This window comes from Elgaria multicarinata, chromosome 7, assembly GCF_023053635.1.
Source record: "Elgaria multicarinata webbii isolate HBS135686 ecotype San Diego chromosome 7, rElgMul1.1.pri, whole genome shotgun sequence".
NCBI classification, from domain to species: Eukaryota; Metazoa; Chordata; class Lepidosauria; order Squamata; family Anguidae; genus Elgaria; species Elgaria multicarinata.
Window position 1 is genome coordinate 75958508 of NC_086177.1, and position 23789 is coordinate 75982296.

The 23789-nt window shown below is 42.0% G+C and overlaps 1 protein-coding gene across 1 annotated transcript; it reads left to right on the forward strand.

Moving 5' to 3' along the window:
• Positions 1–1819: 1819 nt before the first annotated feature.
• LY96 (lymphocyte antigen 96) lies at positions 1820–12019 on the forward strand. The gene is made up of 5 exons (XM_063130860.1): positions 1820–2130; positions 5431–5520; positions 7356–7484; positions 10030–10082; positions 11457–12019. Exons 1-5 carry the CDS (start codon positions 2025–2027, stop codon positions 11550–11552), a joined length of 474 nt encoding a protein of 157 aa, XP_062986930.1. The 5' UTR covers positions 1820–2024; the 3' UTR covers positions 11553–12019.
• Positions 12020–23789: the final 11770 nt, after the last annotated feature.

The window sequence follows — 23789 nt, forward strand, 5'->3', positions numbered from 1 at the left end:
TGGTGTAGACAATGCGGACTTAGAGCTGGATGGGCCAATGGTCTAACTTGCTATAAGCTTCCAGTGTTCCTGTTTATTTCACTGCATGAGTAACAGTGTTCATGAAAACTGTTCTATAAAGACATGAATATTAAGACTAGAGCTGTGCACAAATGGCCTCTGAAATTCTCCACCCTTTCTGTGGGCAGAGAAATTGGGGTGGGTGGGGGGCAGTTTAACCAGTTTTCTCCAAGGTAAGGAGAGGTTCTCAACAGTTTCTTACAGGTAGGACTCACCATTGACGGGTTGTACAGGTAGGACTCACCATTGTGCATGTGTGTTTTATGAATGAAATTTTGAAAAATATAAGTCTATGTGTTTTGACTTTAAAGTTTGAGCTAATTTCCCCTGTTTTTAGTAATCATTCCCCAGTTGTAAGAGCATAGCGCATAAGTCCACTGTGTGCCTCTGGTTAAAGCCCTCCCCTTAGAGCCACATCATTTGTTTCATGTGTACCCATGAATTACATGTCCATGAGAATGAGGATGTGCAGCAACAACTCTGCTACTGAGCTATGCCCTCTTTTCTTAATTCAGCATGACTATGTTACAGTCTTAACTAGTGCTGTACCAGAATTTTCTGCCACACTTTTTCGACCATTCTCATTCAATTAGATATAATACTTTCAAAAACAAATTCAATGGCGAAGAGATTTTGGAGAAATTTGAATGGGTTGGGTTTGAATTTCTTGTGCTTACCTTACTTGGGGGGTGACCGAGGAGTGTGCACAAATGTCTTGTTTTTCACTGTACAATCACATCTCTGGCGGCCTGTAGCCTACTTGTCTTCCCACACTTCAGTTATAGCCCAGAAGGTACCATGACATAATTCCTTCTAAAGGGCTATTCCAGATCAGGATGTGCAGGCAGTCTGGGAGGCTGCAGAGCAACGGAGAAATGTATAGTAGAAAGAAAACAGACATGCAGCACCCTCAGCCACCTCGTGATGATTAGGTAAGCTGAAAAATGTCACAAAAAGAATTATAAACCACCCCGAGAATGAGGCAGAACAATGGAAGCCTCTTTCATGGGGGAAGGAAACTTTCAGGAAAATGGAAGGCAGATTTTGGCTCAAACTTTAAAGTCCAAACATATAGACTTATATTTTTACAAATTTTTCTTCATAAAACGCACACATGCACATTCGTTACAGAAGAGAAAAACAGCGCAGTTAGGATATCCACCTCAGCACATGGGCCAGTATACTAGTTCTAATAAGGCTTAGCTAAGTGATAGAGACAAAGATTGGGGAATTAGCGTTTGCTAAATAAGGAAGGGAAGATGCCACTATGGAAATTGCAGAGCAAGGAACTAGAAGGCTATGGGTAAAATCCAATGTAAGTCCTCCTTAGAGTAGACCCATTGATATGAATGGGACTTAAGTTAGTCATTTATATCAATGGGTCTACTCTAAAGTCAACTTAGGTAGATTTATCCTATGCAGGTAAGGAAGTTTAAGTGCTGGTGACAAAATTGGGTTGTGGGAGTGGAAATTGACAGATTTAGGAGGAAAGGTGAAGAAATGTAGCAATAGTTATAATTACCTGACTTCGGGTTATCAGATCTGGAAAAGTGGTCTGCATTTCTTTGAAACTATAACAAAGCTTTTGTCCACAGATGGGAAGTATTTCTTGCTAAGTAAATACCATGATTTGGGTGTCTTCTCTCACTTCCTTATTTAACAATATGATGTAAATATGATGGTTCAATAATTTCTCCTTTTATAATTTAGTTATGGAAAAAACACCAATGCAGTTTTATCTCAATTAGGTTAATTAGGTACAAATACCATGATGCAATTCTTGTCATAAAACAGCAGATAGCATACAGGAAAAGGCCTAAGAAGAAACATACTGAAAAAGCCCCAGAAATCACATGTCCGAGAGTGACTAACCGTAACTTAGTTCCTCTTCACTAAAAATGAAGCAATATAGTGCTACATGCCTCTGTTTGATTGCTGTTAAAATGGTTTAAGGTCATTTAAACATGTTCCAGCTTGTTCTGATACTTTTTCTTTGTGGATTTACTGTAGCACAAGAAAAACGTTTGCTTTGCAGATCGGATGACCTGGATATTTTCTATTCCTACTGTGGTAAGTAAAGCATTAGATTGCCTTCGTTTAATAGTGTCTGGAAACAAATCAGAATTGTGTTCCTCCCTCTGATTAAAACTTCTAATTTTTGAATGAGGGTTGTGCACTTTAATTTCTCAAGCCAGAACAAGCGTGTTCTGAGTAGCACCAGAGGCAGACGGGATGAATTGCTGGCTTTTCTATTTTAAGATAGAAAAGCTTCTCGCTTCCAGTATCCTTGGGTGCAATCTGAAAACTTTAGTACCAAGTACAAAGGCCAAATCTAGTTGCGTTCGGGCATTTCCGGTCTCTTTAAACATTTGTAAATAGTGGTTAGGGTGTGAATTGCCACTGTCCCATGGGGGGTGGGGGTGGTAAACTCTCATCCTGCATTGTTTTCTTGATAGCAATCACCCCCACACCCCAGCTACTATTTGCCCCATTACAAAAAACAAACAAACCTGTGTACATGTATGAGTTTCCCTTTGCAATGTAACAACTAGCAGTTTGGGGAAATGAATTCTCGGTGTGTGTGTGTGAGAGAGAGAGAGAGATAACCCTCTCTTCCCCTAAGCTCTGGTTCTGACCTAGTTCACCTCACCCCGCCCCACATTGGCTACTGTTTGGAAAACTTTACAGAGACCAGAAATGCACAAATACATCTGCATTAGACAGCTTTGTGGTCTTAATGTTGTCACATATCACAAATGGGCCAATGTCATGCCTTTTACCACCAGCATTTTCCTGTTCCCAGACCTACCTACCTACCTCTCTATCTTTTATCATCTAGCTTGAAAAAGATTTCTGTAAAATTAAAAAAAAGTTGTTTCTTTCTGCTCAAAGTACCTATCATGCTACTGATATTGTTTTGAAAAATTGCTAGTTAACCTAAGTGGATTTTATAAAAAGAAATCTACATTATTACAAAGGGTGACTCTACTGCATTTCCACAGACACCATCACAGATTAATGGACCTGCCAAGGCCTCATACTACAGCAGGGGCCCATGGACAAGAGCCCCTGGCAGCTGTTCCTCCCCCTCATCAAGGCAACCTATTTGTTCAGCTGCCTCCTGTCTGGCCCAGACAACAGTGGTTGTGAGAATGAGGAGGAGCTAACACCACTGTCTGCTTGCTCACTGGCTCTCTGCCTGTCAAGCAAACAAGACAGCAATGAGGAGCAGTGATGAGGAGCCATAGCATATGGAGACAATGGTGGTGAGACGGTAGACTTATTGAAGGAGGAGGCCTTGTGGTGGCATCTTGCCCAAGGGCTTTCAAAAACCTGGAGCCGTCACTAGATAAAGTGGATTCTAGCCCATGTACTTCAGGGAATGACATTGTGCTCCAGACTTCAAAGGATTTGGTTATACTCTAAGCTGTTGGTGAATTCACACGTGTGTTTTCACCACTAAATGTCGGCAGCCCCAAGTGATGCTGACTTGCATTTTTGAAAAAGCCATCACAGATGGAATATCACCAACAAAGTTTTCAGTACATTCCAGTGTGCATCAACACAATGCTTTCCAGTGGAAGCAATTCTCAAGATTAGCTGCAAGTCGCTGAGTGAGATATGAATGTATGCTAAGAATCGGCCATCAGTAGCCTTACCACTCAAATGGGAATAACAGGGTCCTAAGTCATAAGGATAATTTAGACATGGGCAGGGTCATAGCTCAGCAGCAGAAGACATGGTTTGTATGCACAATGTCCCGAGTTCAGTCCCCAACGTCTCCAGTTGGAAGTATTACAGGTAGCAGAGTTGGGAAAGACTTTTGCCCGAGAGTGGAGAGAGACACTGCCCATCACAGTTAAGAATGTGTACTAGGCTGGGAAAACAAGGTCTTACTCAGTAAGGTAGGTTCACATGATGTAGCCACAGAAGCAGCAGGAACACCCAGAGCACAGGGGAAGAGATTGAACCTGCACCCCTCCCTCTGATGTCTGTTTGCTGATGAAGCCTTTAAGAACTTAAACAAACATTGTTATATTTTAGGAGATATTTACATTTTTATTCTTAAAGGAAAGATATAAAGTATTAAATGAATAAAAATAAGCAACCACACATCTGGAGTTTGATATTCTTGTAATTCAAACTTGATACATTAATTTTGTCAAGAAGAAACAAATTTGAAATCCACACTATACTAATGTCTGGTAACAGGAATGTGGAAAGCACCTTGCATCTTATGAGCTATATTCAATGTTAATCCTACATAGAGCAGAACCATTGAAATGAAAGGGACTTAAATTAGCTACAACCCTAGAACTTCACATATATACTAAGTTGATAGTAGGCATAGGCTTGGTTTGCAAGTAATGACAACCCACAGGTTGTTCACCAAATGCATGCTGCATCCCACATTCTCACCACTTCCGCTTTGTATCCGTTTTCCGAAACAACCCAGGAACACCACCCCATTTCTGGGTTGTTAGTCATGACTTACAAACCCGACTCTCTGGGTTGTCAAAGATTAAACAACCCAGAGTTGGATCCCATGGTTTGTTGTTGGGTTAAATCTCTGATTTGTTTAATTCTCAGCAACCCAGAGGGTCAGGTTTGGAAGTCATGACAAACAACCCAGGAAACGGCATTCCTGGGTTGCTTTGGAAAGTGGATGCAAAGAGGCAAGTGGCAAGCAGGTGGGAGGCAGTGCACTTGGTCGGTCACTCCTCTGTGGCCCTGCCAATTCATGGCTTGTTTAACTCATGAATTGGGTTTACATGTGAAGCTATACTTGCTTCCAGATGAGTCTTTTATGCTGCAATCATAAAATTTTATGAAGAATCCTGACAAAGACATCTTCAACTTGTAACCCTCCTGTGCTTTCCCACCGCTTCTTCCATATTTTTGCTTTTCACAAAAAGATTAAAATTAAATAAATAAATAATCAAATAAGAAAGAAAAGACAGAAAAGCTACACAGTGGCCATAGCTAGACCTAAGGTTTATCCCTGGATCATCCAGGTGTCAAACCTGTTCATCTAGGTGACACACAGGGGATCCTGTGCTCAGGCAGCGGCGAACCCTGGATGATCCCAGGATAAACCTTAGGTCTAGCTGTGGCCAGTGTCTTTTGATTGGTAGCACCAGGAACTCTCCGTCTGCAAGCACCCATATTCCAAAGCTAAAATACCTTGCTGTGCATTTCATCAGTGGGTCCAGTAGAGATGGTCAATTTTTTTTAAAAAAAGTTTTATTTGTTTATTTATTATATTTATTTATTACATTTTTATACTGCCCAATAGCTGAAGCTCTCTGGGCAGTTCACAAAAATTCTGGGCGGTTTTGTGTCATCGTTACATTTTTCTTTGTCATGCAGGTACTGGTATCAATACATTTTCCTTTAAGGCAGAGCCATGTTCGTTAAAGGGACATTCAGTATGGAAAGGGATTATGTTCTGGATCCCGAGTAAGTTATTTGCAATTTCATTAAACACCAGACTCATTGTTTACATTAATGCACTGAGATGTACTTCAATCTGTTCCCCCCTCTCCGGGTTGTATCCAGTGATGGCTTTGTGCTAGTGGAAAGTGTTTCATTTGCGCAAGTGTGTTCCACCTGCCCGATTTTTGGAGTGCTCCTCCATCTTCTGTAGCTCTCTGTTCCATATCACACATTGTTACAGAAGTTCCCCAACTCCTAGGAGCAGTTTTTAGAGGGCATGGGGAGGGGGCTAGAAGTGGGAGGAAGAGATAAATGCAAATCAGGTGCCCTTCCTTGCGCTGCGGAGGTGTTTCCTGCTAGTCACCAGCTGCTAACATTGAGTGACCATTGTTATAACCCACTGGCTCCATCCCATAGACGTCTGGAAGGGATGGTGTTAAAACTTGGGCAGGAAAAGCAATATCACATCAACCCTTTCGAAGGGAACAATTGCTGAAAATCAGCTTGCAAACATAGGCAGTTTATCCCTGTGCAGACATGTATGCAACATATACGCCTATTCTTTGTACCAAGTATTCAGCTAGCACCTGGAATTTGGGAAGAGGGCCAGCAGAAAAGGGAACCCACTCCCTTTTCTGTGCATTCATCATTTCTCGGCATAGGGCTCAGAGATTTTGTTTTTTTGGTTTAGAACAGCCTTGCTCAACCTGGTGCCCTCCAGATGTTTTGGACTACAACACCCAGAATTCCTGATCATTGCCCATGCTAGTTGGGACTGATGGGTATTGAAGTCCAAAACATCTGGTGGGCACCAGGTTGGGGAAAGTTGGTTTAGAAAATCTCTGGAATACCCAGGATGTTAAGGATCCAACCCTATTCTGGATCTTTTGTATTTGCTAATGTTTCAGGAGCGAACTATCCTTATTGAACCTTTGCTAAATGAATAGCAGTCCAATCCTTTACATATCTACTCAGAAGTAAGTCCCATTGACCCTGTTCAGATGACACACTAAACCATGGTGGTTAATCATTTTGAGCTAAACATTATGCTTGTTGTGTGAGCCATTTCCAGCCATGCTGGCTACATAACCACAATTTAAACACACTCAAAAGGGTTAGCAACCTAACCATGGCTTAGTGTGTTGTCTGAACAGGCCCATTGAGTTCAATGGGGTTTACTCCCATGTGAGTAGATATAGGACTGCAGCCTAAGTATGCTAATCTTGTTTACTACTGAAAAGGGAATTTGGGAAACAATTACTATGGTAGGGGAATTAAGTTATATATTCCAAACTGTTTTCCATGCTGTGTGCATGTACGCTGCTAGTACTAATTTTTGGTGTGTAGCATTTGAGGTGTGAGGATGATTATCTACTGAACAATTATTTCACTTCTCTGATTTATTTGAAGGAAGTAATCAACCAGTATCCAAGTTTCATAGAATGTTAGTGCATATTCTGACTCAACAAAATATATGTTATACCTTTGGCTTTGCTGTCACTCTTTACAAATGACTTTACAGATATGTTTTAAATTCATGCTTCCTTCAGTCAGATTCTCACAAAAAATGCACTGTCAAAATTCCCATAGATTTTAATAAGTTCAGGCACAGCAGCTAGCATCCAATGGTGCTCCACACTAGTGCAAATGGTGTTGCACTAGGGTAAAACAATGCTTGTGCGATGTAATTTGCATCATGGGGAAACGTGGCAAATTTGCCACTGAAATTTGGGACACCATTGGAGACTACCCTGTGCTAAATCAGCACAAGCATATATGGCTCTCCCCATGCCGTGAAAACAACTGGACGTTATTGAAATTGGAATTGAAATTGTTGTTGTGATATATATTTTTTATAGAGGCTGATTTAACCATTTTGACTGGTCGTGTAGCCTTGTGGCACAAAGGTTTGCTGTCCTTAAAATGGGACGTTACTCTTTGCCATGGTGTGGATGATGACTACTCATTTTGTGGCACTCTGAAGGGAGGTAAGTGTAGAATATGAAATGCTTAGCTGACCTGCCTTGATATTCATTCTAATCTATCTTATGCCATAATAAATTTGTACATTTGTAAAGATATTTTGTTACATTATAAGTAGAATCCCTTATTTTGGACTAGAATCTTAGAATCATAGAATAGTAGAGTTGGAAGGGGCCTATAAGGCCATTGAATGCAACCCCTGCTCAATGCAGAAATCCATATTAAAGCACACTTGACAGAGGCAGTCCAGCTGCCTCTTGAATGCCTCTAGAGTGGCCACCATGAGGGAGGAAGCAGCAGCCAGGCATTTCTCCACCGTGCCTGGGTCCAGCTCCAGCTGAGAGCCCCCTCCCTCCTGCTACCAACTGTCACTGCAGAGGCCACCATGAGGGAGGAAGCAGCAGCCAGGGATTTCTCCACCGTGCCTGGGTCCAGCTCCAGCTGAGAGCCCCCTCCCTCCTGTTGTCCCCTGTAACTGCTGAATTTTCCAACTAAGATTGTAGTGCCTGAATTTGCTTTCCTTTTCCCCCCCCCCTCCTCCTCCCTCCCAATCCCCTTTCCTTTTGTGTCATGTCTTTTAGATTGTAAGCCTGTGGGCAGGGACTGTCAAGAAATACTTTTGTAAGCCGCCATGAGAGCCTTTTTTGGCTGAATGGCGGCATAAAAATACTTAAATAAATAAATAAATAAATAAACCTCCCTAGATAATTGGTTCCATTGTTGTACTGCTTTAACAGTCAGGAAGTTTTTCCTGATGTCCAGCCAGAATCTGTCTTCCTGTAACTTGAGCCCATTGTTCCATATCCTACACTCTGGGGTGATTGAGAAGAGATCCTGGCCCTCCTCTGTGTGACAACCTTGGAATTACTTGAAGAATGCTATCTCAGTCTTCTCTTCTCAAGGCTAAACATGCCCATTTCTTTCAGTGTCTCTTCAGAAAGATTCATTCATTCATTTATTTCAATTTATGAATCACCCAATATCCAAAACTCTCATGGTGCCATACATAATAAAAAACAATTTCAAATACAATAAAAGCAATAAGAAAACATACACAGCATTTAAAAGAATTTAGAAGTTCAGAGACAACAGCAGGTTTTCCCTGTGTGCAAGCTCAGAAAAGCTGGTAATTGGCAGATGTATTGGGAAGTTCATGATTCTGATGTGGCCTTTGAGGAGCAAATTTCGTCAGAAGTGTGGCTGTATCCATTTTGCCATCAGGGTGTATGGCCATGCCTCTGACTACAAAAGGCAGGGCCAAGCCCTCTGACATCATTTGGCACATGGAGAGCTGGAGGTAGGTGTCATCTGAGGATCAGTGTAAGTCATACATGGATCCATCGTTTCTTCTCTCCGTAGCACTTTCATAGCAGAACAGTAGGACTAACCTTTAAGGCTCCATAATTTGCCCAAACAAATGATCTAGTCAGTAGTAACAAAGTGAGATGCTCCGTCAAGTTTGGGATGGGAAGCCTGTCCTTCCTCAAACTGGTAGCCAGCCTTGATTTCCTTTTCCATTATTGATTTCCATATCCAGTTGGACTAAATCAGCATGCCTGTAGCTATGGACAGAGTGTGCTAGGCAATGATAGGCCATGGTTAAGAAAGCACCCCACTGTGCTGTGCAATAGCACACTTTCAGTTCACGTGGGATTCCAGTTGTACCAGAAACAATATTGGAGTGTCATGCTTCTGGCATGACGTTCAAACATTGTTCCTAAGGTGGCCTGCCTTAGGAACTGAGCCACGGTCTCATACCACAATGCAAGGCAGGCTGCCTGACTCTCAGCTGTCTCATACGATCAAACAGCTCCATGGAGGGTGTTTTCTGTGGCAAGTCAATCATGTGCCCCAGCTTGTGATGGGGCAACCATCACATGGTAGAATCTAAATTGCAACCTCAGTGTTGCAATGAGGTTAATAACCTCAGTGCAATTAAGCTGACAGCATGGCTGTTTCTCTTTGGATAAATTGCCTACCACATAGCAATTCTATGCTAACAGACAACTTGTATGGCCTTGTTGCTGTGTGGTAGCAATTTAAATTCCACAATGTGGTGGTTACCCCTTGCAGAGAATGGATCATGTATAGCTGCTTACCACCTAGGGTATTCTATATCCAAAATGCAACTGGAAACATTAAAAAAAATGGATGTGGTGGCATGGTGGAAACTGAAGGTTCAATGCGGGAGGTAGCTAGTTACACATGGTCATCTGCTGATTGGAGAGAAAAGCTGATCTCCTCTGGAAGAGTGGGTGGGGTTGAGGGAAGAAGGTGGTGGGCCAGATAGGAGTCTCCATGGGAAGGTATTGTAGAATAGGGCATGTAATACTGGCTTGGAATGTTTTGGTGTGGTTACAATTCTGGCAGTCAGAGTTGTCTTCTTTACTTTCCTACCTCTCTCTGTCGTTTTGCTCTGTTGCTCTATCTTTAAATTTACGCTTGAACGCTCCCTCCCACAAAGGAATTCATGTTTTAAGGTGTGGAAGAATGATGGGATGATGTCCACTTTGCCATGTCACACTCTTGATATTTTTTCTTCTGCTGCAGAGACGATCAACACAACTGTGAGGATCAGCAGTAGGCAACCAGATTATAAACAGGTACTTTTCAGATCGAAACCCTCGTAAAGGGGGGCGGGGAAGCTAAATGTTGCAAAAGTTATCAAAATAACTAGATCAAACTTGTTCTCTTTTCCCTCTTTACTCACTGCCCTGTACATTTTGTCACCTTTCAGGATGCCTGCAATTACAGAAAAGGGAACAGCTCTATAGTCCCAATGTTTAATGTTTCTTAGGGCAATAAGTAGATATTGTCCTATCTTGAAATACATTGTTGCACCAGACTGTCTTTTCAAACAGTATCTTAGATTTCTGCTTGCCATAAACATCATCTTGCTACAGCTAAGCAATGTGAGCTTTGACGAACTATTTCTACAGGATATCTAGCTTTCCCATTCACTTCAGTGGAGATCTTTGAAAAGCTATTCCCTCCAGTGAAATGAATGAGCAATCTCCCTGCACTGGAGTATTATGTATGCATCCCACAGGACTCTGAATCATAAGAACGTAAGAGGAGCCATGCTGGATCAGACCAAGGGTCCATCTAGTCCAGCATTCCGTTCACACAGTGGCCAACCAGCTGCCCACGGGAAGCCCCCAAGCAAGACATGAGTGCAACAGCACCCTCCCAACCATGTTCCACAGCAACTAGTGTACTTAGACATACTGCCTCTGCTACTGGAGAGAGCATGTAGCTATCAGGAATTTATCCAACCCCCTTTTAAAGCCATCCATATTGGTGGCCATAACTATATCTTGTGGTAGCAAATTCCTATAATTATGAGCTCTGTGAAGAAGTACTTCCTTTTATCTGCCCTGAATCTCCCACTAATCAGCTTCATGGGATGACCCCGGGTTCTGGTATTTTGAGAGAGGGAGAAAAATGTCTCCCTATCTACATTCTCCACACCATGCATAATTTTGTACACCTCTATCATGTCTCCCCTTAGCCTCCTATTTTCCAAGCTAAACAATCCCAGCTGTTGTAACCTTCCCTCATAGGGGAGATGCTCCAGCCCCTTGATCTTTTAGTTGCCCCTTTCTGCACCTTTCCCACCTCTACAATCTCTCTCTCATTTTAAGTATGGTGACAAGAACTGTACAGGTTGCCGTAACTTCCCAAGGGCTTTATTGTGCAGAATCACTTTTGAGAATGCTCTGACAAATGTCCTTACTGTGATGCTCAACATTTTGGGAAAAAATCTTCAAAAAGGGAGAAGGCAGAAAGTAATAATACAGATAATTGTTGAAACATTTATAAAACTGATTCACCATAACAGGTTTCCCTGAACAATGAACTTGAGGTGACTTTAGCATGTCATACTGAACTAGTCTTCTGTTCCACTGAAATAAATAGGAGGATCCTTGTCTGTTACACAATTGTTGCTTGGGGCTAACTGCTTTTCTTTATTACAGGGAGAATACATGGTTATTTTTGAAGGATTCTCTGGTCATTTTGAGAACTTTATAGTCTGTATGAATTACACGTTTGTCATTAAGCAGAGGCTTTAGCTTCCACTAAAATCACCTTAGAACAAGAACTGTCAGCTAGGAAGCAGTGGAATTGAATCTCTTCACAGAAGTAACCAGCTGCAAGCTTTTGCTTTTCTTACGGCAGAAAAATAGTAAGACATCTATTTGAATTACTGCTTTTGTCAAAGGCAGGCTAAATCTGTGTGACATCTCAATCCGAATTTTCACACACAAGCACATAAAATGCTTCTGGAAACAGAGCCATTGTAAGGAGAGACTTTCAGTGCTGAGACAGAACAGAGCAAAGCATTTTTTAGTATGTTATACAAAGTACTGCCATATTGAAATCTCTTTGTTTTTCTTCTTCTTGCCAATAAATGTTTTTCTCCCTACAGTGGTGTTTCTCTCTCACCCGGGACTGATTCACAAACAGTTCAGGTGTGGATGGGTGGTAGTGCCTTGAATGGGAACAAATCACATTTCTGGGATGCTCTTTGGGGGCTGCATCCCAGTGTTAGGGGGAACACAGGCAAAAGGGAGCAGGCCCAAAATACAAAAATACCAGCATAATTTAGTTTAAAGCTCTGCCAGCCTTCGAAGACACATTTCAACCTTTTAGAATGGCGAAAATAGTGCACAAAACCCAGGAAAGGAAGGGGTCTGAGGGAAGGACTGGTCATCTGGAGAACCCAAGGTGGGCCAGATTTTGCTCCCCCCCTTCCTCTGGGCCTGAGATTCTGCACCTGATATAGATATATGTAGTAGTCATGTTTTATGGGGTTGAGTAAACCAACAGTTGATATTCTGGATAGGAAATAGCATAATAGAGTTTATTATTTATTTATTTATTTAGAGTATTTTTTATCCCATTCCTCAGCCCCATCATATCTGTCAAACGCCTGGGAGTAGAAGAAAGTCTTAACCTAGCACTGAAAAATAACAGCGTTGACGCAGATGTTGATCATAGTGTATGGGCAGGTTCATATTAGGAGAGGAACGGCATTGAGGTTTTGCAGTCCTGATCCTATCATTGCTTCAGCATTGTGAGCTTCTGTTGACACTTGACAGGCTTCTGTTGGAGATACTGTTGGGATAATCTTTGTAAACTGCCCAGAGAGCTTTGGCTATGGGGCAGTATATAAATGTAATAAATAAATAAATAAATGTGCCTTTGGACTTAACTAGCAGGCTAATTCATATAAGACATTTGTAAGTGTCTTCCTTTGTCTAGACCTGCATTCTTCATGGCATGCTGATTGGGAATGATGGGAGTTGGAGTCCAATACATCTGGAGGACATCAGGTTGAAGGAAGCTGCTATAGACTGGGCAGTTGTATGGAAGCCAGGATTTTCTGAGCACAAATAGGTGGTCAAGGCACACCCCACAGAAGCTGCCATGTAGCCCTCCAGTCTTGGACACATTGACTGATACTTCCCTCACCTGGGAAATACCATATGCTTCCCCAGTAAATATGCCTTTCACATATCCCACAGCATTCATGATGCCAATTACCTAATTTCAGGTGCTGATCATGCACAGCCATTGAGATTGTGTGCCAAAAGCTGTTTGAGAAATCCTAAACCAAGGTCCTGTGGAGGGCTGCAGCAATGCCATAGATATGCATGTAGAAAATGGTGACATCGCACCCCGTTCCACGAGAATGAAAAGACAAAAGCTGGCACGTAATTTCACTTTTCAATGCTTCATTTGTCACGCTTCAGAAGGAGGAGAACAAAAGGCCTTTGTCTCAAAGTACAAGAAATTATTGATGCTCTTCTATGCCTCACCCAGCATCACAGTATTCTCTGTAACTCTGGGTGTTCCTCTTTGAACACCATGATGTCACAGCCAGGTGGTTTCTAGTAAAAGGGCTTTTAAAGAATGTTGCTGTTTTTTGGATGGAATAAGAATGAGTCTTGTGACACCTCCAAGATTTATCGTGGCATAAGCTTTTAGGACTAGCGCCTACTCTATCAGATGCATGAAGTGCTATCCTCAGTTGACAGATATATACATAAACACAGAGAGAAAGAAGTAAGAATAGCAGGCCAAAAAAGGCCAGAGGTATTGTTTTTTTTACATTTTATGCCAAGTTCACTTTTATGCCAGATAAGCACAACAGCAGTAATTGGGGGTAGAGCCTGTTTTCCTATTGATTCTGAAATGAACACAATCAAATCAGCTGATAAATTCTGGTTCATCAGTTCCAGACTGGGGAATTCTTTTGAAGTTCCTTTTGCTGAATAATAGTGACTTGCAGACCAGCAGCAGAGTGCCTCCCGCAAGTTTCTGAACGTAGCCATTTTTATATCATATTTGTGTCAATTTATTCTTTTGCATAGGGGTTGACCTGTGTGTCTTCTGCAGACACAGGTGACATTAATTAATTAATTAAATGCATATTTGTAATGCTGTCCTTTGACAAAAGGTTCCAAAGCCACAAATAAATGAATGAAATGTCATCCCCCTCAAAGACATACTCAGGAAACAGCAATTGGAGACAAGGTAAAACAGATAAAACAGTTTTAGACACTGATTTGTTTTTAAAGTATTTGTAAACTGGCCAGAGAGCTTCGGCTATGGGGCGGTATATTATTTAATAAATAAATACATTTTCTTGGTGCTGAAAAGATAACGCCACAGAGCCTGGTGAGTCTGTCTGGGAAGAAAGTTCCATGAGCCGGGTGCCATGAGTGAAACTGGCCCTACTCCAATTGGCCAAGGGACACTTCAAATGGCATCAGGCACTTGAGAGCATTAGCAGATGACCTTAGTATCAGTGGAGGCTGGTGACTCCAATGTCAGTGCAGCAGGAAATCCACTCTTGGGCCAGATCCACACTTTGTGTCAAATCATGACAAATGTGGAATAAAAAGTAGGATATAACATCATGAAAGCAGTATATGGAATGTGGATCATGCCCCAACAGATATCAGAGCACTTCAATAACACTATAAAGCAGTAGTGTAGATCTAGCCCGGGTTTTAGTCAGAACCCTAAAGGAGCTATCCAAGATGTGAAACTCAGAATGGATACACTGCCTCACTGACATCAGAGGACAAGCAGGTGAATGAACCTCTGATGTTTCGTTATTTCTGTTAAATTCTGTAACGGTGGTGCTGTAGTGGTTTGACTTGGGTTTGTTGTAGGACCTCATATCTGGGTTTTTGTGTCTGCTGGTGGCCTACTGTTGCAGGTGGGTAACCCTGTATGTACTCCTCTGGATTGTGATCAGACTGTATTCCTGGCACTAAAGTTGCACTTTGCTCTGTAGCCACTAGGTTGTGATATGTTTCAGTGATTGGAGCAAAGTTATTCTTTCACGACTGTTTTTCAAATTCTCAAGTATACATGGCCAGTTTCAGGAGATTTGTTTGAAAACTGGACCCTGGTATAACTACAAAACATAACAAAAGAGTGACAGGGACCAACTGTTGTTTGCATAGGCTGGATGGTTCTATTTGTCTTTCAGCATGAAGCAAGAAAAATTGGGTACCCATCTTCTTTCATGGTCAGTAAACAAGAGATTCATAGAGCAGCAGTGAGCAGGCCAAGTGAGCAAGGTACTTCTATATGTTATGGCCATGGCTGCCCCATCTAAGAATAAACTTTCTTTCTTTAATACACACACACACACACACACACACACACACACACTAAATAATTCACATTTTCAATATTATCCTAAATGTGTGCACTATTATTACTCATGTTACTAAAACATGAATACTTTCAAAGCATTTAAATCCAGCCAAATGCACAGATACATAAGGTAGATGGCTTATGACAATAAAAAGATGGAGTGGCAGGTAAATTTCTAGCTTTAAGTATACATTCTATACATACTAGTAGCCTATACCCCTATTAAGAAGAAGAATATGTATGAAATACCTCCTTCATAGTTGAAACATCAGCTGGTTTCCTGCATCTGAATGTATTCTGTCAAGAACAAGAGCAAAGAAAAAATCAGCAATCATAGATTTCATCATGCACAAGCTATTCCTGACAGCCTCATGTCACTTCAGTGTCCTCGGTAGAGTTATGTGACAGCTGGCTATATATTCAGCGCCTTTCACTCCTGAGTAAAAATACCCCTCACACAATTGTGGGTCACACAGGGTGAATGGGGCTGAACATTTGGGAAGTTCTACATGTATGGGGTAAAGGAGCTGGGATGGCATGGTCGGGGGTGAGGAGTTGCTTTCGAAACTGGATGAATTAATCAGAATGTTTCTGTGGCATATTTGGGCAAGAGATGCCTGCAGATATATGTGGAAAGGAAATATAATGCCAAAGAAGACAGGGTGCCTGCACCTTTAATAGTTGTGCAGAAGAGGGAATTTCAGAAGGTTTAATAGTTCATTTATTTTATTTATTTATTTATTTATTTATTTATTTATTGCATTTATAGCCTGCCTTTTTTCCTCCAAGTGGGTTTCCATGGCCAAGTGGGGACTAGAACCTAGATCTCCCAACTTCCAGTCCAACACTTTAGCCACTACACCACACTGGCTCAGCAGATGGGTCGCTAAGCAGATGAAATTCTTCTGCACAACTATTAAAGGTGTAGGAGTCCTGTCCTCTTTTGCATTTAGCCACCCTCAAACCACCCATGCCTTTTAAAATTAGGCAAGCACTGTAAAGTTTAAATGATTAATGCTGAAAAGAGCATAGAGCCAACTCTAAGGTTACCAAATGCTGTAAAGAGGAAGCTATCAGCCACCTAAGTCGTCTCAACGCCTGCCACAGCATGTTCAACAGGAAAAGCATGTGAAAGAATATAAACAATAAACGTGCATCCTGTCCTTTAAGATAAGCATGGACATGTCAAAAGTCTTGCAGATAAACTGTGGTGCAGATGACTCAGTACAAACCTGGCAAAGGAGGAGAGGTCAACCTCATTTTTGGAGAGGAGTTTAAATGGAGATAAAATGTAAGGACTATCTAAACTGTAGCTTTCCACCCCTTCTTTCGCTCCTGTCTATTTTATAAACAATTAGATAAACAGAGCAATGTATCACATCGACTTTATCGGAAGCAGGATGAACCCAGTTTCAAGGCTAGAACATTACTGGCAGTGGATTGGATAGGAGACAGTTAATGGATACAGAAATGATTCCAAATGTTCCATAATAGTTTCAAAGTTGCCAGACACATTTCTGTCACAAAAGATAAATGGCTCAAGAAGGCTAGGAGATGGTTGGAGAAGATGACCTATCTTTATTTGTTTAGGGTGACCATTTGAAAAGGAGGACAGGGCTCTTGTATTTAACAGTTTCATAGAAAAGGGAATTTCAGCAGGTGTTATTGGTATGCATGCAGCACCTGGTGAAATTCCCTCTTCCTCACAACAGTTAAAGCTGTATGAGACCTGCCCTCAGGGCTCCTGCAGCTTTAACTGTTGTGAAGAGGGAATTTCACCAGGTGCTGCATGCATACCAATGACACCTGCTGAAATTCCCTTTACAATGCAACTGTGAGAGATACAGAAGCCCTGTCCTCTTTTTCATATGGTCACCCTGATTCCTCCATCCCACCAGAGGGAGGGGACAAGGTAGACATGTAAGTTTGGGGAGACAGACTGCAGTTTTACTTTTGAATCTGGAAGTAAGACAGACTGGGAGTCATATACAGAGGGGGATAAGCTGTTTTTACTCTGAAGATCTGATACAGGGCAGTGGAGTTTGTTTTGTTGGAGTGTTTAAGCTGTTCGTTACACCTATTCATTGGCAAATAAGATTAGATGTTACAAAACCTCAACAAGCATCCAGTGGCATCCTTGCAAAGGAAACCAAACCCAGATCAGTGCTGTGCCCCTGGAACTTCACTGCCTGGGAAAATGGGAGAAAGGGCTAGATCTACACTAAACAGGATATGACACTTTGAAAACGGTTTAAAAACTGTATATAGAGTGTGTCCTGGGCTCCAACAGTTGTCACTACTGTTAAAAATGATTTTAAAGCAGTAGCGTAGATCCTGCCGAAGTAAATTGCTTTGAAAGATAGATGTAGCATGGCATCTTGTCTTATCGGTTGTAGCATTTGGTGGACATGGCAGGACTTCTCATTGAGTCATTAAGACTTCTATATGCTCAGTCATTTAGTGATACGTTTTGAAGTGCAGGCATATAGTCCCTGTAGCCATGCCCCCAAGGAAAATCCAAAATTCAGGCTGCTAGGTTTGTTGGTTTGTTGGACCTATATCAACAAACCAGTCCTATCAGTTTTCATCTGGAGCAGGTCTTTTGTTTTAATGGGTCTTAATTGTCCAATAGGGAACAGTACATTGCTGCTGGGAAAATTTCTATTCCCCCAGCTACTGTGGGGATTAAAGTTAAACTCAGAAGGAACTGTGAATTCTGGGGGTGTCAGCATCCATCATTTCCCTCTCCCTGTGAGCCCTGATTGTACTACATAAGCCTGTTCAGACAACACACTAAGCCATGGTTTGGCTGTTCACCCATTTGCAGCAAATGGTTAGTGAGCATGTTTAAATCATTGTTATGTAGCCACCATGGCTAGGAATGGATCACACAACATGCCAAGTCATGGTTCACATGACACGCTAAACCATAATGTTTAGCTCAAAATGCTTAACCACCATGGGTTAGCATGTCATCTGAACAGGGTCCATAGGTGTTCTACCCTGAGCTTTCTCTTCCCTCCTAACCACTTCTACTATAGGAAGAAACAATAGAATCTAGAACAAAGCAAACAGGAAGAACAAGAAATCTTCTGTTTTCTTCAAATAGCACTGAGTACATATGTAGAAGAAAGAACAAAACTATCATAGAAAAAGAGGAAGGTAGGTGCAATGTTTTTCTCGTTGCTCACTTGACGTTTCCCTGTTCTGTTACATCTTGGTGGTATCTGGAAACCACCAAGAAATTGGAGTCTGATGAAGAAACATTCTTAAGTGCAAGCTTATTTAGTATACATATCCTACCCTTCCTCCAAGGAGCCCAAGTTGACATCCATACCGTTCTCTGCACCCAATTTTATCCTCACACCAATCTTGTGAGGGTAGGTGAGACTGAGAGAGAATTACTGGCCCAAGATAACTCAGTGAGCTTCACAACTGAGTGGTGATTTGAACCCGAGTCTCCCTCCTCCTAGTGTACCACTCGACCCATGACACAATGCTGGCTTCATACAGTGGCCAAAAGTTCAAATGTCATGGTAGACGTAGAAACAGTGGTGACCACTGAGAAGAACCAAGCATCTTTTACACCATGCAGCTTTCACAAGGCCACAGTTTGTGGGACTTAGTGATCCAGTGGAGACTGGTGGCACCGATGTCAGTAGGGTGGTGAATCTGCTCCGGGTTTCTGTCAGAACCAGTCAGAATTCTAAAGGACCTATCTGCAGCACCTTGGATAGCTCCTTTAGAGTTCTGACTGGTTCTGACTGAAACCCAGAGTGGATTCACAGCTCCAATGACATCAGAGCCACCCAGCCTCTACTGCAGCGGTGTAGTGGAGCCACTCCTTTTAGGGATGCAGTGCTGACACTTTTTGATTAGCGGGATGATGACATCATCTGTCACCCCACCCCCTCAAAATTCCCTACTCCCTCTGCAGTTCTCACAGTATCTGGGGGAGGGGAGGGGATGAAGTTTCTCAGGAACAATATAGCTGTGAGCTATCCCTGTTGTAATGCAAAATATTTTTGGGGGGCTTGGTTTTGAATGATGGAGATCAAAATTGGTAGAAATAGTTTGCTGAGATGGATCAACACAACTGTCTGCATTTTTAGACTTTCTGGAGGGGGGCGCATGGCTACGGGACTGTCACAAGGAGCTTTTGCACTTCAAAATTCACCACTACACTGCTGCAGAGATCTAAGGGAGTTCAGGTCAGGATAGCCACTGGCTGTACAGTGGTGCTGCATTGTTTGATCCAGCCGCCAACTCGCAGCCACCACAAGTTTCCTCTCTGAAACCGTGCTTTTAAACAGTTGCTGCCTTACTGTGGCTTTTTCTTTTACTCCAAGGTCACCAGCGTCATTCCTCCATCTGTTGGTGGTGACCTTGCTTTGGGTTCAGACTGGGGGCATTCCAGGAGTGGATTGAGGCCACTGACAGGCCATGGGAAGTGTGGGAAGGTTGGGCAGTGGGCAGTAGGCAAGCTGAAGGAGCCGAATGGCCAATGGAAAGCCTGTGCTCCCTCCTGCCATGTGGTTCCCATGTTCCCACCCCGCAGCTGCAATGCTGCGGGTTTTTGAGGGAATGAGTGGCCGGGGTATTCATTATCCAACTCCTTATTTTATTTCACCAATATTGCTTTTGTAGATTCACTTCAGGTAGACACTTTTTTATTTTTATGCTTCTATTGCCAACTTGTACCTGTAGGACATGTTACCTCCCATGCCCAGCTCAGCCCACTAGCAATGAATTTTTGGCCTTTGAGTTCCCCCCTCACTGTTTTTGCCATTCCTGGCAGGAAGCAAAAGCAGGAGGCTTATTAAGACCAAGAATCCACAAATTCGGTTGCCATGGTGACCGGGCTTTCCTCCCTTTTGTCCCTTCTCTTGTTTCTAACGTCATGCAGCATTCATAATCTCCCAAGTACATCTTGAAGTCAGAGATAAGACCTCCCCTCCCCAACCCTATTCTAAGATGCTGTGATTGAGGAGACTGAGATAAGACCCCCCTCCCTCTTGTTGAAGGGCTGCTAAAGGACTGTCCTCTCAATATCCTCCATTTGAAAGGCTGCTCTGTCCAATTCCAGGTTAAAGATAAAGAGCCATAAGGACAGTGGCCCATCAACAGGGAGTAACTGGTCAGCAGGCTGAATGGGCAGGCACATGGATCACCTGTTCAGTCTTCTGCAGTATGCTGAGATTGATGGTATTTCTGTTTAAATTATACTAATTATTTCCAAATTTGCATCTTTACAAATCTTTTTTTCAATGCTTTTTTCAATGCTAAAATCCAAACTATTTGCTCTGATCTTGCCAGCTCTGCTCCTCTTCCAGTTCCTGTTCCTCATCTGTCAGTTCCTCCTGCAAATTTCTCTGCGTTCCCTTCGGTCTCAGCTGATGAACCGTCTACAATACTGCGCTCTTCGAAGCCTTCCACTTGTTCTCGTGATCCGATTCCTTCTCGGGTCTTTATTAATCTTATCCCTTCTATCCTCCCTTCCTTGCTTCATATTATTAATTTTTCTTTGTCTTCTGGTTCATTTCCTTCTGCTTTTAAACATGCCACAGTCTCTCCTATTCTCAAAAAACCTACTCTTGATGTGCTTTCTCTGTCTAACTACCGACCTGTCTCTTTGTTGCCTTTTGTTTCAAAGATCCTGTAGCGTGTGGTCTACTCTCGTCTTGATTTTCTTTCTAGTAACTCTGCTCTGGATCCTTTTCAATCTGGATTCCGTCCTTTGCATTCCACTGAAACAGCCCTTACTAAGATTACCAATGATCTTCTTATTGCCAAGTCTAAAGGCCTTTATTCCATTCTTATTCTCCTGTATCTTACTGCAGCCTTTGACACGGTTGATCATGATCTTCTTTTGGATTCCCTTTATGACCTCGGATTTTGTGGCTCCGTCTTCAACTGGTTTGCCTCCTATCTAGCGGGTCGCTCTTTCAACGTGTTGGCTAATGGCAGCTCGTCTTCTTCTTTTCCCCTTTCAGTAGGGGTTCCGCAAGGCTCGGTGCTTGGCCTGTTGTTGTTTTCTTTATACATGTTGTCCTTGGATAATCTTATTCAATCTCATGGCCTCCAGTATCATCTGTATGCCGATGATACACAATTATATCTTTCATTTCCAGAACTTTCTCCTGATGTTCATGATCGTATCTCAGCATGTCTTTCAGATATCTCAGCTTGGTTGCTTCATCGGCGTTTGAAACTTAATATGGCAAAGGCTGAATTGCTTGTTTTTCCTCCTAAACCTTCCCCTCATCTCTCATTCTCTCTTACTGTCAATGATGTTACACTTACTCCAGTCAAGGAAGCTCGTAGTCTTGGCTTTATATTTGATTCCTCGCTCTCCTTTATTCCTCATATTGAGGCAGTAGCTAAATCCTGTTGTTTTTTCCTGTATAATATTGCCAGGATTCGATCATTTTCGTCTGTCTCTTCTGCCAAGACTCTTGTTCATGCATTGGTTATTTCTCGTTTGGACTACTGCAACCTTCTTCTCACTGGCCTTCCTTCTTCTCACATCAGTCCGTTGGTTTCTGTTCACCACTCTGCTGCTAAGATTATCTTCTTGGCTCGCTGCTCTGACCATGTTACTCCACTTCTGAAATCTCTTCATTGGTTTCCAATTCACCTCAGAATCCAATATAAACTTCTCCTGTTAACCTACAAAGCTTTTCACGGTCTAGCTCCTTCCTATCTTTCCTCTCTCATCTCACACTATTGCCCCGCTCGTGCTCTTCGCTCCTCTGATGCCATGTTTCTTACCCGCCCAAGGGTCTCTACTTCCCTTGCTCGGCTTCGTCCATTTTCTTCTGCTGCCCCTTACGCCTGGAACGCTCTTCCAGAACATTTGCGAACTACAAGTTCAATCGCAGCTTTTAAAGCTCAGCTAAAAACTTTTCTTTTTTCTAAAGCTTTTAAAACTTGATTTTGATCTGACTTTTATACTGTTAGTTTTACTCTACCCTGTGCTTGTTTGGTGCATTCTCTTCCCCTTCTTATTGTTTTATTATGATTTTATTAGAATGTAAGCCTATGCGGCACGGTTTTGCTATTTTATTGTTTTATTCTGTACAGCACCATGTACACTGGTGCTATATAAATAATAATAATAATAATAATAATAATAATAATAATAATAATAACAACAACATATAAATTAGCACATGCAAATTTCATTCAAACCAGTACCTTCTCTTGTCTTTGAAGGTGGGGTTTCATAAGTGACCACTATAGTTTGACTACCATTGCTTTGTTTGATCAGAGCTGAGTTTGGATTGCACACGAAAGCAAGGTGTACAAAGTGCAGTAATGAAAGTGCCAAACAGTACATTTTTTTGTATGTTTTGATCAAACACTCCCTGGACTTTCCATCAGCTACCAAGAGGAAGAATGAATGATTAATTTCCTGTTTTACCAAAGCCAGCCTTTCCCAAGGAAGTTCTTAGCCTTTATTTCCTCATATGATTTCTTCCCGTGACCCCTTTCTGCGTATTGTTTTGAAAAAGAAGCTTTTGTAGACAGCTGCTGTTTAGTTTTCAAACAGGACATCAGTTTCATTGTGTTATATGGAAGCTCCTATTGTATGCATTAAATTGTGAAGTATATTCCTTATGGCATGGGTTCTCAACAAAGGGGGAATTCCCCCCCCCGGGGGGGAATTTTAGGGTTCCAGGGGTGGGGAATTGGGACCACTATTCAGCAAAGTATGATGTCCTGTAGATTATGTCTTCCTACACATGTTATTGAAAACGTCCCAGAAAAGTGTCCTGTTGTCTGCAAAAGCTAGGTCTTTGCTCTCTTTTCCCTCCCTCCCTAGCAATCCTAGAATTTTCAAGTTTCCTATTTAAAGGGGCAACACAAAGCATGGGAGCTGAGAATGTAAAAGGGGCCAGGCTTTGTGTTGCCCCTTTAAATAGGACTAATATAGAAAAAATAAAAGATTTTCAATATTATATGCATATTATTTGGAATGCACTTTTTGATTTAGACTATCTTGGGAAGGGGGTAATTAAATTCTGAACAATGGTGAAAGGGGGGAATGGAGCAAAAAAGGTTGAGAACCACTGCCTTATGGAGTAACTAGAAAATATTCGCCCATGGACAGATGTTTACTTACAAAGAAGGCCAAAGTGCATGTTGAATAGGTGCACTAAAATATAGTTAAATTCTTCTAAAGAAAACTATTTAACTGGGTGGGCAGAAGAATACTGATTGTGCAGTTGGGGAAAAACTAAATTCATTTGTATTGTGTAAGCATCAATATTGCATTAGGATCAGAGGAGCATTGGTTTCCTTACTGTTTAGGAGCCTGTAGGGGCAGGGGCCAGGTTCACACACAGGCTTTCCCCCTGCTCTATTGTTTGTTTTACTTTATGAAGGAGCATCTTTTGCAGCGTGCCTGATCTATGCTTGAAGAACATAACGATAAGCCATGTTGTGCTTCATTGAAATCTGGCTTGTTGAGACTGAACTCATTTTCACAAAGCAGCCATGGTTTGTTAACCAACTAGAAACCACAAATAGATGCCATGGTTTGTGGTTGACTTACATAGTCTAGCTTGTTTAATCATGGCTTGTTGTGATGTCTGAACCTGGAACTGTGGCTTAACTCAAGGTTGTTTGTG

What these genes read in the sequence shown, in the direction of transcription:
- LY96 (XM_063130860.1), top strand. Translation starts at nt 2,025, where the DNA reads ATGTTCCAGCTTGTTCTGATACTTTTTCTTTGTGGATTTACTGTAGCA. An exon ending in TTGTGGCACTCTGAAGGGAG is followed by an intron (nt 7,485 to 10,029) that starts GTAAGTGTAGAA and finishes CTTCTGCTGCAG; the next exon opens with AGACGATCAACACAACTGTG. An exon ending in GGCAACCAGATTATAAACAG is followed by an intron (nt 10,083 to 11,456) that starts GTACTTTTCAGA and finishes TCTTTATTACAG; the next exon opens with GGAGAATACATGGTTATTTT.